This window comes from Bactrocera latifrons, unplaced genomic scaffold, assembly GCF_001853355.1.
Source record: "Bactrocera latifrons isolate USDA-ARS-PBARC rearing strain unplaced genomic scaffold, ASM185335v1 scaffold_19, whole genome shotgun sequence".
NCBI lineage: Eukaryota > Metazoa > Arthropoda > Insecta > Diptera > Tephritidae > Bactrocera > Bactrocera latifrons.
Genome location: NW_017535407.1, coordinates 2,331,909 through 2,345,167, shown reverse-complemented (window position 1 = coordinate 2,345,167; position 13,259 = coordinate 2,331,909). Strand labels below are relative to the sequence as shown.

General features: G+C 35.7%; 1 protein-coding gene across 2 annotated transcripts in view; it reads right to left on the bottom strand.

Moving 5' to 3' along the window:
- Positions 1-13,259, bottom strand: part of LOC108967515 (mannosyl-oligosaccharide alpha-1,2-mannosidase IA) — a 267,492-nt gene that overhangs the window by 177,788 nt on the left and 76,445 nt on the right. The window contains exon 1 of one of the 2 annotated variants that reach the window (XM_018930995.1): positions 11,945-13,169. The exons of the other annotated variant lie outside the window; for it this stretch is intronic. Coding sequence (XP_018786540.1) covers positions 11,945-12,808 — 864 coding nt within the window. The 5' untranslated portion in view covers positions 12,809-13,169. Of the gene's footprint in view, positions 1-11,944; positions 13,170-13,259 lie in introns of those variants that run through there. 2 annotated transcript variants of the gene reach the window in all.

Below are 13,259 nucleotides of genomic sequence, written 5' to 3'. Positions count from 1 at the left end.
TTAATAAAAAAATACAAAAAATTTTTCGCGTTTTTAGTGTACTGAACCACTGTGCCATACTATTATTATTTATTCACTAGACAATTTAAATATCATAGAATCTGTTTTTACATATGTATATGTATGTAGTATAAACGAACATATAATTTTACTACAGTACATACAAACAACTCCAACCTTTCTCTAAATGTTGCTGATAAATAATTGCCCAGTCTCAGCTTTATACTGTGTATGTTTACTTCAATAATTGGCATGGCTGAAGCATGACGAACGTTGCTGCATAAATATATTTTGTTACATGATCATAAATCTTTGACAGTTCTATAGAAGCTTTGAGTAATTTCCTGCATATACTACTGTGGGCAAAAAAGAGTAAGACTTCTTAATTTAAATTTTGACCGAAAAGCCATTCGTTGAAATAGTATTTTTCCTTAATGATAACTGTGACAAATTTCGAGTCAAATAGTCATTCGTTTTTAGTATACGCTTGTCTTTCTGAAGCACATAAAGTGCATTCGTGAAATCGTTCAACAAAAAATTTCCGTTATATTTTATGTGCGGAATCAAATTTCTGGTGACGAAACGTTCAAAATGTATGCAAAAGCCTTTGATGATAATTGCTTGTGTTTTTATTTGGTACAAATTATTCAAAGAGGGCCGAGCACGCGTAGATGGCGAACCACGTCTAAAACGGCCAACAACATCAACTGAAGATCAAGACGAATTTCTGCTTGAGTACGGACGCTTAACAGTCAGAAATCTTGATGCCATCGTTCGAATATCGTTAGAATCAGTGAAAACCATTTTAAAAGATTATTTGGCCCTTTAGAAAAGTGAAAAGACGATTGGTTCCAAAGTCACTAAATTTTTTCGTAAAACAGCGTGGCGTTAATGTATGTGAAACAATGCTTTCTGACTTCCAGGATGACATAAAATGTATTATAACTTGCGATGAGTATTGGTTCTATGCTTACGACTCGGCAATAGATGGTCAATCGTTCGAATATCGTGGCAAAGGTGAGCCAAAACTGAAAAAATTACGTCAAAGCAAGTGAAAAATAAAGTTTTGTTGACAGTTTTCTTCGATTATGGATTATGGTGCGCTCCGAATTCCCTCCAAGCGACCAAATTGTCAACAAGGAATACTATTTGAGTGTTATGTGTCGGTTGCGCGAAGATATTCGTAAAAAGAGGAGGGTGTAATGGGCCGAGAAAACTTGATTTTTGCATCACGATAATAATAATAATGCACCGTCGCCAAATTTTAAACCAATTTCGTGTCGCAATCACTGTATTCGCGTGATTTAGCTTCGTGTGTCTTCTGGCTATACAGCAACCTCAAACGATCGCTTCGGAGAAACCATTTTGAGTCAAGTGAAGACATTAAACATGAATCGGTACACGTATTAAAGGCTATTCCATAAATTTACTTTAGCAACTGTTTCGGGAATTGAAAAAAACTTGTATTGGGGCCAAGGGGATGACTTTGAGGGTGGTTGAGATTTTTAAAAATAAATTAAAAGTTTTAAAATTATTTGGCATAAAATTTTCAGCTTCCGTTGTCAGATATGCACGATACATAACCATTTTATAACCAAAACTCAAACTTTGTTTCAGTATGAGTGATATCTTTTTTCCTTCTGAAAAGTGATGTTACGTTATTTTGCATTTTAGGTGACCATATGTAATAGATATTGACTCCAAATATCGCACTACCGTTATGTTTCATCGCCTACTCCCTTCAATTTCAAACTGAAAAATCCAAAAATAACACAAAACGTCCGCAACACAACTTGCGTGTCAAATTAAATTAAATTATTTCGTCTAAATTAGCATTAGTACAAGGCATTTAGAGATCATTAGCGCGTTTACTGATAAATTTAGGCGTGTGTGTTTCAATTTCTGCTTCATTTCAAGAGCACATGCGCCTACCACAAATTAACGGCGATTACGCGGCAGTTAAACTATGAAAAAAAAAATTATATACACCAAATATAATGTATACAAAAATATTCACAGCATTAAAACTGAACGATTAATTCTACTTCTAATATATTTGAATTTTTAGCTTTGCATTTAGCTGGCTTTGTTTGTTTTGATATCGAATTTCGTTATGCATGTACTTTGTATTTGTTTTTGTTTGTTTTCAACATTTTGCATGTTATTTTTTCTTTTAATTTTACATTCGCACGATCGTGCAAATTGCCTGTTCACTTTTACTCATTATTTGCTGTGCGTGTTAAGCCAATTTACATATTAACGCGCATTAGCATGTTTCACCTTCAAGTTGCTCGCTAGGAAATTCGTAGGCAAAAACTTATATATACATTATAGTTGACACACCGATCGCAGTAGTGAAAGGTCTGCCATTTATATACTTTTTTATTTAATGGAAGCATAACTTCTAAGATCTATTCGGTCTTCATTAATATTTCTATGAAGGCCTGAACTCAGTCCGAAGCTGTATTACAAAAACTCGGTCACATTTTTCCACATCTTATGAAGAGTGAAAACACAACGTTTTTATGATATCAGATGACTTATCTGCAAAGCTCGAGGCACAAGGGCCTATAGCTCAGTACTATGGAACAGGGTGCTAAGGATATAACAACCAAAAAATGTGAAAATAATCGCATATGGAGATGATCTCATAGTGATAGCAGTGGCTAAACATCTGGATGACCACCGGATCAAATGCAATGACTACATAAAGGGTTAGCGCTTATGGTTAGCACCGATGGTTTACTACCATGAGTATAGAGCTGAGCAGAAAACACAAGTCTTGTTCATTAGCTCCAGGAAAATTGAACAAAAGATGTCGTTCGCCAAAGGAGAATGTGAGATTATTTCACAGTCACAGTTGAAGTACCTTGGTGTAATAGTGGACCGAAGACTCAAATTAAACTTAACAGAGACGACTAAAGATACAAAAAGAGAATCAAAAGCATCACAATATAATAGCAAAGGTGGTAACTTCATGCAAAAGGGCGGTGAAACCACAGACTGTTTCCGGACATACATTCATGGAAAGATAGACAACATAGGGACTCGAGTTTCCACCTGACTCAAGTACTCAGTAGCCATGGGTGAGCTTTACAAGCTACCTATAAAAAATATCGTCACGACTTAAGTCCATATCGTCTGATGTGTGCAGAGTATATAGAAGACTCTAACTCTATCATTGCCGTTGGTTTTCAAGTATATGGAGAAAAGCTGAAAGCCACACTTGGAGGTAGTCTCACTCAGGAAAATTTTATTGCACTTATGTGCGAGTTCTCTGTAAAATGGAAAACTGTCAGCGAAGCGGCAATTCTAATTATGATAATATTGAGACATAAGATGAAAGTAGGCCAGATTTAGTGGATTAAAGTACCGCACTCTGGCATTCGATGCTTCCTCCTATAACAAAAAAACTACATGCATATCTATAGAAGACTACTGCCAAGAAGTGGTGTGTTTCAGTGGCACCAGTCCTTTTTGGAGGGCCCGGAAGAGGTCTCTGATGAAAACCGTGCTGGGAGATCTTCGACTTCGACAAACACAACAATGTGACTCGTGTGCGCATAGTTTTGAATTCAGACCGTCGACTAATTATTCGTTTTATTGTCCAGATCTTAAACGTATCAAAATCTGTGGTTCATGACATTGTGAAGGGGCACTTGAACATGCGCAAGGTAAGCGCGAAGATGGTACCAAGAGTGCTCACTGACGACCAGAAATTGCGGCGAGTGGAAGTATGCCAACAAAATTCAAACATACATATGTGAAAGTGACCCCCAATTTTTAAATAACCTAATCACAGGCGACAAGTCATGGATCTTTGTGTATGATCCCAAGACAAAAAGGCAATCTTCCGATTGACAGAGGGGATCCCAAGACCATGCATTAGTTATGGAACTGTATGCTGCAAAATTTATAGCACAGAAATTACATCGACTAGCCGACTTAGGGACTGAATTAAACCAACAACTTATTTTTGCCTATTTCCGAAACTGAAATACTTGGAAGAAACCGCCATGTACGTCTGAGGCTATAGAATGGTACTAACTACAACAAAGGTATTCAGAAAACTATACCAAGAATTCATATTTATAATTATCACTATTTTAAGTATCTATGGAACATCGCATACAAATTAAATGCAGCTTCTACAAATAAGAAAGCCATAATTGCACTGCAGCGCCCTAAATTATTACAAACTGAACAATGCAATTAATTTTATGGCAGGAGAAACATTTTCAGCTGTAAAGAGAAACAGTATAATGGCAGGTAAGCGAAGCAATAACTATAAATGTATAAATACATACAATTGTATGTGTGTGTGTTTGTGCCACTTTCGCCACTCCTATAATACCCATAATAAAAGTGGAGCTTAACATGGATGGCAAAAATGCAAGGGAAATACATGTAAATGGCAGAAAACAAAAAGAGTCATGCATAACTGCAACAACGACAAACATACACCAATATTTACAATCACTTATACAAGCATATATACATACATACATATGCGCGTATAAAATGCAACGCAAAACGCACAAAAACGGAGAAACGCGAAGCGGAATGACAAAACCCACTTGGTATGCAAGCTGAATGCGGCGTAACAAAGAAAATTTGCATAAATAATAAAGAAGGAACTTATGCCACTTACTATATGTATGTATGTGCATGTATATAGTATAAACGCATATAAGTAAGAAACTCACGAACAAAACAAAATCAAAGGTGAAATGCAGGTAATGAACAAAAGCAAATAAATAAAATTATAAATAAATACCGGGTGCAAACACGTGACTGCTTTGCCATGGATAATGAATGAAAATAAAAAACGCATATACATATATAGATATGTATAAAAAAAATGGAATCAATAAAAACCAGTTGAGGGTAACAAACTAAATGAGCAAACAAACTTCGGAAGAGACATAAATATGATTTATGACTGCAGCTGTGTAGCAGACGACTGTATGTTGAAGTAAAATTGTCTCGAAAGATATAAAAAAAATTATACTCGTACATATATATCATCACCTAAAATGCGAAGTGACGTAACATCACTTTTCATAAGTTTACTGGCGAGGGAAAAACGATAGAATAGAAACTACTCATATTAAAAAAAAATCTGAGTTTTGGTTATAAATTCGTTATATATTGTTTACTTCTGAGCTAAAAATCTGACTATTTTTTGCCACTTGGACATAATATGATGTAGTGAATCGCAAGCAATAAAAAACTCAATTTGCATTTTTTTAATGATACGTCCTTTTCCATTTTTGGGGACGATATGATGTATATGAGTATTAATTGATAAGCTTGCAAACCAGGTGTTCAATAAAAATGTGTCCAATCAGCGCGGTTTGTTATAAATTCGCAAAAAAATATTGTTTGAGTGAAATTAAGATTTATGGACAATTTAAACTTATAATTACCTGACCTGCGTAACTTCTTTACTCGCTGTTTCTGCTTTACTATCTTAACCAATCATTTACAAGCGACATCAACAACAAGATTATCCAGTTAAAAACAAAACAAAAGAGAAAGATACCCCACCAAAGAGGCATAACCGCTTGCTAGTCGCTGTCTGTCTCTCTCTCCCGCCCTAATCAACATATTTATTCTTTATACCGAGTTAATTGTTCTATACGCCACTTTCTACAATGTAGAACTCAATGTCGAAACTATTAGCTTTAAAGCATCATCTAAGAGAACGTAATAAACTGAAATGATAATTTAATAGCAATTAAATAATACTAATGATAATGTGTAAGGAACTCAACTTAAAATGTTGATAGTTTTGTTGTAAACAATCTTCCACTTTTAGTCAAATTTTGCCAATTTGATAAAACCTAATGGACTGGTGCCCAGAGCATACTACAATTAGAAGGAAACACTTCTCCAACCTGTCGAATGCCAGAGAAAAAATAACACCAGAAGATGGTAAGCCCGACTCCCCAATCTATGACGACGTTCCAGTGCCCGGCCATGAAGATGTTCGAATAGCAATTACCCGTCTGAAGAAGAACAAAGCGAAGCGGCGAAGAACTGATAAGAAAAATAACATCCGCTTCTTTGTAGAATATGATCGGACGAAAGTATGTCCGACGATTAGAATTTAAGTGTGGTTTACCCAATCCACAAAATGGTAGACCATACAATCTGCGCCAATAACCGTGGGATAAGCCTCTTCAACATCGCATATAAAGTTCTATCGAGAGTATTGTGTGTAAGGTTAAAGCCTACCGCCCACCTTTTCTTCTTTTACAAAACTGTTTTTGACAGTACGAAAACGAGCTGCTTTTATGCCGCTATGTCTGAACATGTGTATAAGTACTGACATTGAGCAATGTCAAAAGCTCCGTTAGGATCTCACTATCATGCGACTTCTTCAATCTACTTTTGGAGAAAATATTTCGAGCCGCAGAGATGAATTGATCGCACAATCCTTTTATAAGAGTGTACAACTGCTGGCGTACGCCGATGAGTCGGGTCTACGTAACCGGAACGAACTCGAATTTTTAACCGACCAAGGACTGTCAAATCGACAGATTTCTGCCCCTACAACAGCTAGTCTTGACTGGTTTGTATTGTAGCTGAACATTCATAGAGAACGGTTTATATTTCCAAACGGATTCCGAACTGTTCGGTTAAAGATTTCTTATTAAATTAATGCTCATTCAATTAATCTAAGATTAAAAGCCTACACATTATTAAACTGCAATAATTCTACGAAAACTAGGAATCCCTCAGCTTATACCTCAAATATCAATTAGATTTCGGTTAACTGGCTTTCAAACTCAGAAAGAGATTAAGTAAGGAAGCTCAAAACTCTCTCTATCATAAAATGTGCTGATCACAAAAAAATATTAAAAACTAACACTCCAACTAAGCAAAGGAAAGAATCGGAACTCAAAAAATGTAGGAATTATTGAAGAAAATGATATTAAAAAAGAGAAGAAAACAACAAAAATGCCTACATGGGTTTCGTCAAAAATTGCTAAAGCTAATAGAATTACGCACACAACGCTTCATGTCGACTTCTATATATTTTTGTTTTAAGAATGAAGCACGAAGTTTGTCTCACAATTATTAAAAAAGCAAGTACTTTACAACCACATGACACATGAAGTATTGAAAGTTGGTTGCAATAACTTAATTGCATGCTAATTAAATATAATGAGAAAAGTTAAGTGTAGGTGAGAAAAACCAGCAGTCGCTCAACTCCCGATAACTTAAACAAAAACAATATATGTATGTGCATTTATTTTGAGTTACGAAAGCGCAATATTTTTTACAACAATTTTATGCAAACAAACAAAATAAATTATAATTGGTGATCTATCATGATTTTATCTAACTTTTTATTCTCACTGATTTCTCACTCACTGTCGAGCGACACAAATCAAAGCCAAGCGATTTAGTGCATGTGTCGGGTGACAATAAAACAAAAGCGTAAAGTAAACAAATTAAAAAAAAAGCAACAGAAATGTGCACACATACTTCTAGTGAGCCCATAAAACCAATGGCTGTTAGAACAAAAACTGAAAATTGCTCGGCTCACCATATGTGTACCCGTCATAAATTGTCGAATTAACAACAAACAAATTATATTAAATGCAGTAACAACATGTGACTGCACAAAAACTTTTGAAATTTGTATTGCAGACGTGTGAGGGCGTTTCAATGTTGTTTGTAGGCTTATTTATGAACTTGAATTTATGGCATCCATATAAACAGATGCACAGGCGAGAGTGAATTACGCAAATGTAAAGGATAAGTAAAATATATAAAGTTAAACATTTTGTGAAAATAAGTCAAGAAAGTGCTAGCCTCCAATTTATTTATATTTCTTAGAACTTTTTACAGAAATGGCACTTTAATATTATGGTTTGCTAATTGTCTCAGAATTAAGTGTTCAATTCACAAAACGGGTGACCGCAAAAACTGACTGAGCTAAAACTCGTGACATGTGATCAGAAAATATCACAATATTTTATGTAAGCGAAAGACCCCCGACTAAACTTGAAATAGGCACGAGAAAAATCGATACTAATCATATGGCGAGTCTCACAGGTTTTTTGTCTTTAAACCCGATTTTTAACTGATACTCAGCAACATCAGCACCTCAATCAGAATAAAGACGAACCACTAAGAGTGGCGAGAAACAATTCACTTACCTATGGGTATAAGTATACCATGGGTTTCCAAAAAACATCTATTTAAAAGCAAGCTAAAGTGAGAAGACGCAACATCTTCCTGCTGGGAAAGCTCATCTAAAAATCATTGAGGATTAAACTAATTTTCTTCATATTAACAAATAACGCAACATTGCTTCCATCGAAATTATTCTCAAATGCTAAAGAACGCTTCCAATTTGCTATTGTTTTTTTATTCACCGAACAGTTAAAATTGATATTCGAGATCACAACAGACAGGTACCCTGTAAACCCCTTATTATTTAACTAACCAGTTAATTACTCAACAGTGCTACCAGAAATTTGGATTTAAGTTTATATAAGTGTCTTAAGGCTCAAGTAGCAATCTAACCGAAACTCTTGTTAAACGTGTGATCGTTTATGTCTTTCTTATGCAAGGGTCTTATGAGCTGCGTGGTGTTTATGCGTTAGTTTCTGCGCTACTTCTTTTAATGAACCAATAGGGAGACGGGCAATGCATACAAAAACGTATGCTAGTTGCAGTGTACAGGGTTTTCCAGTAATAAGAGCTTTCCGGACTATATCAGGAGACGCTGCTGAAGTATTAACCAGTATGCCAGCCACTGACATCTAGGGAGATGAACTCGAGCGATTATATCAGTTATCAGTGCCTAAAACAGTATCGACAAAGACAAAGGAGAGGAACAAGGAAAGGAACCAAAATGATGCAGCAGTTGTGGCATTTCTCATCCAAAGTGCGCTGAACCCATAGACTTATACCGGACATCCACCCGTGAAAAGACGGACGACATGGGACCTGGATTTCCATCTGATCCAAATACTTGGGTGCTCTAGAATTTAATTTTACAGATTAAAATCACATTAGAAGACTATAAACATGTATTATTTTATTGCCCTCGCTTTTCAAATACAAGGGAAAACCTAAAGACCATACTCGGTGGTAGTTTTACCATCGATAATTTAACGACTTTCATGTATCAGTCGACTGTTAAATGGAAAGCTACTATCAGTGAAGCGACAGCATTCATAATGACAAAACTGAGACTTTTTCAACAGATCAGGCGTCCGTCAGTCTGCAGAGAAGTCATGTCCTTTTTACAACGAAATAGGTAAGGTTTAGCGGATTAAAGTTACGCAAAAAAAAACATTATTTTAATATATTGAATGTTTGGTAGCCGTTACTTGCTGAGTAACCGTTTATATGTAGGTATAGGGAATTTGGCACCTACTACCTCTTATCAATTTTTCATAGAATTTGGCTTTGGAATTCGTGCTGCTCTCAAATGTTACTGTTAAAAATCATATTTCCTAACTTATGAATCTAAAGTTGTATTTATTTTGGATTTGAACTAAACTAAACACCGATAATTGCTACTTTGGCTTAAAAAGGTAATTGATAAAGGCCTCTCTCCATGAAAACAACTAACATTTTCTAAGTATCTTAAGATCGCGCTAAAATAAGGCGCAATTACGGGGAAATTATAACTTGTGGTTAAAATAAATAAGATAAAACTAATAATATAATACACTTTCTAACCTTCGAACCTTGCTATAAGAGTTGATATTATTATTCACCTTTTAAGGCATCATTTAGATTTATATCACGTTCGCTTGCTTACCTGCAATGAAAAGACATAAAACATGTTTTAGTGGCAAATCTTTACAAACATTGAATTTAAATAAAAAGGATTTAGTAATATTAAATAAAAATTGAACAAAAATACTTCTAACCAATAATAATAAAACAGTAGCAAAGCAACACGAGATCTGTCATACATTGATTCGTCAAGCGTTGGGTAGTAGCTATTCGAACAAACTATTTGTGATGTTCAAACAAACAGTGGCCGAAAACATTTTAGTAATCTGTAGTTTTGTTTTCTACAAACTATTATGATTGTTTTTAGATTTTAAGTTTTTAAATTTAGAGAAAAAACAAGAAATTTATATTTTTACTTGTCATCTGAGCCATTCAAATAAACAGGGTGTTAACATTAATTAAGGTTAACGACACCGCAAAAAGTCCTTAATACATTCATTGTTTTAGTAATTCCCCCTCTATATGCACTTAGTAACATTTTAATGCAATGATAATTATATTTTCATCTCAAAGTGCTCAGACATTTCTTTCCAAATTTGTTTTCGTATTTTTCAACAAGAATACATTTGGAATTTATTAACATTTTCGATTCGTTCCATGATGTATAAGATATGATCTATCTGGAGTATGATTTCAAATGATCTTGACTTATATCTGAGCAGATCATTAGTCAGAACCTTACTAGCATATACTTATTTCAGGTCACTAGGGTTCTCTTTAAGTGGAAAGATTTAAGAAAAATTAGTTATAATTTTTGGAGACACTTAAACATAGGAACTCCTCAAAAAGCTAAACTAATATTTTCTGGGCCTTCAACCAAGATTTCTTCAATGGGTATGTTCTTATCTTTATAATAGAAGACAACAAGTGATTCTTTCACACTCAAATAATGTCACTTCATATTCAAATAATGTCTCTTCAGATGTTCCACGAGGTAGTCACCTTGGTCTGTTTTTTTTTTTCTTTTTTTTTACAATAACAATATCTTTTCTGTCATAGAATTCTCAAATATTTTATTATATGCCGACGATGTAAAGCTTTTTGAATCATATACTTCAATTGATGAAAGGTGTTTGTTGCAACCAGACTTAAACAATTTGGTTTCTTGGTGTGATAGAAGTGATTTGCCATTGAATCTCAAAAAAGTAAGACAATATGCTTTTCTCGTGGATCTGGGTTCCACTCTCTTTATGTGGTAAATGTCTATTTACTAAATCAAATTTCTAACTTTATTGATTTCAGGGTTACTAGTGACTTTAAGCTTACTTTTAGTCTTCATATTGATACCATAGTCTTGAAACGAAAAAGTGTTCTCAGTTTTATTAAATATTGATCTTAAGACTTTAGAGATCTGTATGTTACTAAAACACTTTTTACAACTTTGTTTAGACCTATATTGAAATATGGCTCTGTTGTATGGAACCCTAGTTACCAAATTCATTCTGACAATATAAAGTCGGTACAACAACAATTTTTACTTTTAGTCTTAGAACAATTCCGTTAGGATTCTAGGTTAAGGCTTCCTTCATAGACTAGTCGTTTAAAACTAATAAATACACAATAATAACTACACTTATACGAGTCGAGAGAAATGCTTGGTGTTATATTCTTAGTAAAAATCCTGAATGGAACAGTTAGCAGTTCTTTTCTCCTGTCTGAAGTTAAATTTAATACCTCGGTATGCTTTTTGGGGCAGTTTAGATCCATATTTTTAAAATATTCATATTTTTAATTCTCATTCCTGCACATTTTAGTTAACTGATTCTCTGTTGGAAATTAAAAAGTTTAATTGCTTTCTCTCAATAAATAAAGTAACAATTGTTTATAACGTTAAGATCTCCAGGTTTAAAAACGCATTTGGCTTTCATGACTCGGCTGATATACCTGCAGAATAACGACGCTCCCCTCGCGTCGGTTGGGCAGGAGAAGTTTATCGTTGGGTTATAATAACAGAGGCTTTGATATTTTAACGACAAGCCGTTATTTAGCATAACTAACATGCAAAAGCAGACTCAGGCCTACACCGAATCTCATAGTCTAACGTAACCTTTTTTAGTCACGCGCTATAGGAATTCCAAGAATAACATATAATAATATTAACCGCTCCACAATCATCTCACATACGTCCGTATATACACACGACCATACACTTTATATAAATTCACCAATTTACCTGCTTGACATGCTCGCGCTTCGCAAAGTCAATCTGACCGGGATTGTGATCGGCAATGCTCTGACGATCGTTCGTTTGCGGTGACAGCATTGGCTCCAGTGTTGTGGTAAACTCTGACGCATTCATAGCAACCGTGGTAGCCGTTGTTGCTGTTATTGGGGCTGATGTTGTCGTTGCTGTTGCACGAAGCAGCTTTGTTTCGTTTTGAGCGCGCAAACGGGTCTCCTGCGCATTGACCAACTGGGACAATGACTCATTCAATTGACGACCCGTGGCGGTGGCAGGCACGGAAATCGAATCAATATTGCCATCAACAATAGCGCTCGTTATGGGTTCAATGAGTTTATCGAGCAGTGTCTCAACGGCGGCAGACGAGGGCAGCTGCGATTGCGCCGCGGACGCTGAGCCCGCGACTGCCATGTGGCTGCCGTTAGAGAGCGCTGTGGAAAAATTACGTATGCCAATTTCGATGACAATTTTATTTTGCGCCGCTGCGCCAACATTTGCGTGATCTCCACCACCTGCACCAGCGCTGCCGCTACCTCCTTCTCTACCCGCATGACTGCCAGCGAAACGTTGCAAATTCTTGGGATGTGTGGCCGCTATGTAATTCAAATCGCTACGCGACAAATGATGTTGTTGCAGTGCGGAGTATTGTTGTTCGACGAGTGCGGCACGTGTTTGCACGGCATTCGCACCGGTCGCCGCAGCGGAATCGCTGGCGACCTTCTCGCGCAATTTGATGATATTCGAAATGTTGATGCTGTTCGTCAGCGTTATGCCGACAATGCAGACGAGCACAATGGTGAGTATGACGCCGAGTATGACCAGTGTGTGTACGCGAAAACATTTCCGGCTGCACATTGTTTGTTGTTGTTGCAACGCGATAACTATATGCCCAATGGCGGCGTTCAGACGACAACACAAAGAAGTAACGGTCAAAGAAGACAGTAGACGACGGGGGTGGAAGGAAGGAAGAGAAGGTGATGTAGCGCAACGACTTTGGCTGCAGCACTGTTGTTGTGTAATTAATAAGCGCACTCTTAACCGCACTGCTTTTTGTTTGCGGAAAAAATCAATAGAAAAGCAGGCAATCGGAAAAAAGTCGGTTTTAAGCAATTGTAATTGAGTGGCTTGTATTTAATGCGGCCTTAAGTAGATGCTCATTTTGCGCGAGATATTTTTTTTTAATTAAACAATTTTATTAAATTTTTTTCAAATGAAAATTTTAATTTTTTTTATATATTACGGAACTTCGTTTAATTTTTGTTTGTTATAAAAAATGTTATTTTTAATTTTACATTTTTTTAAATAT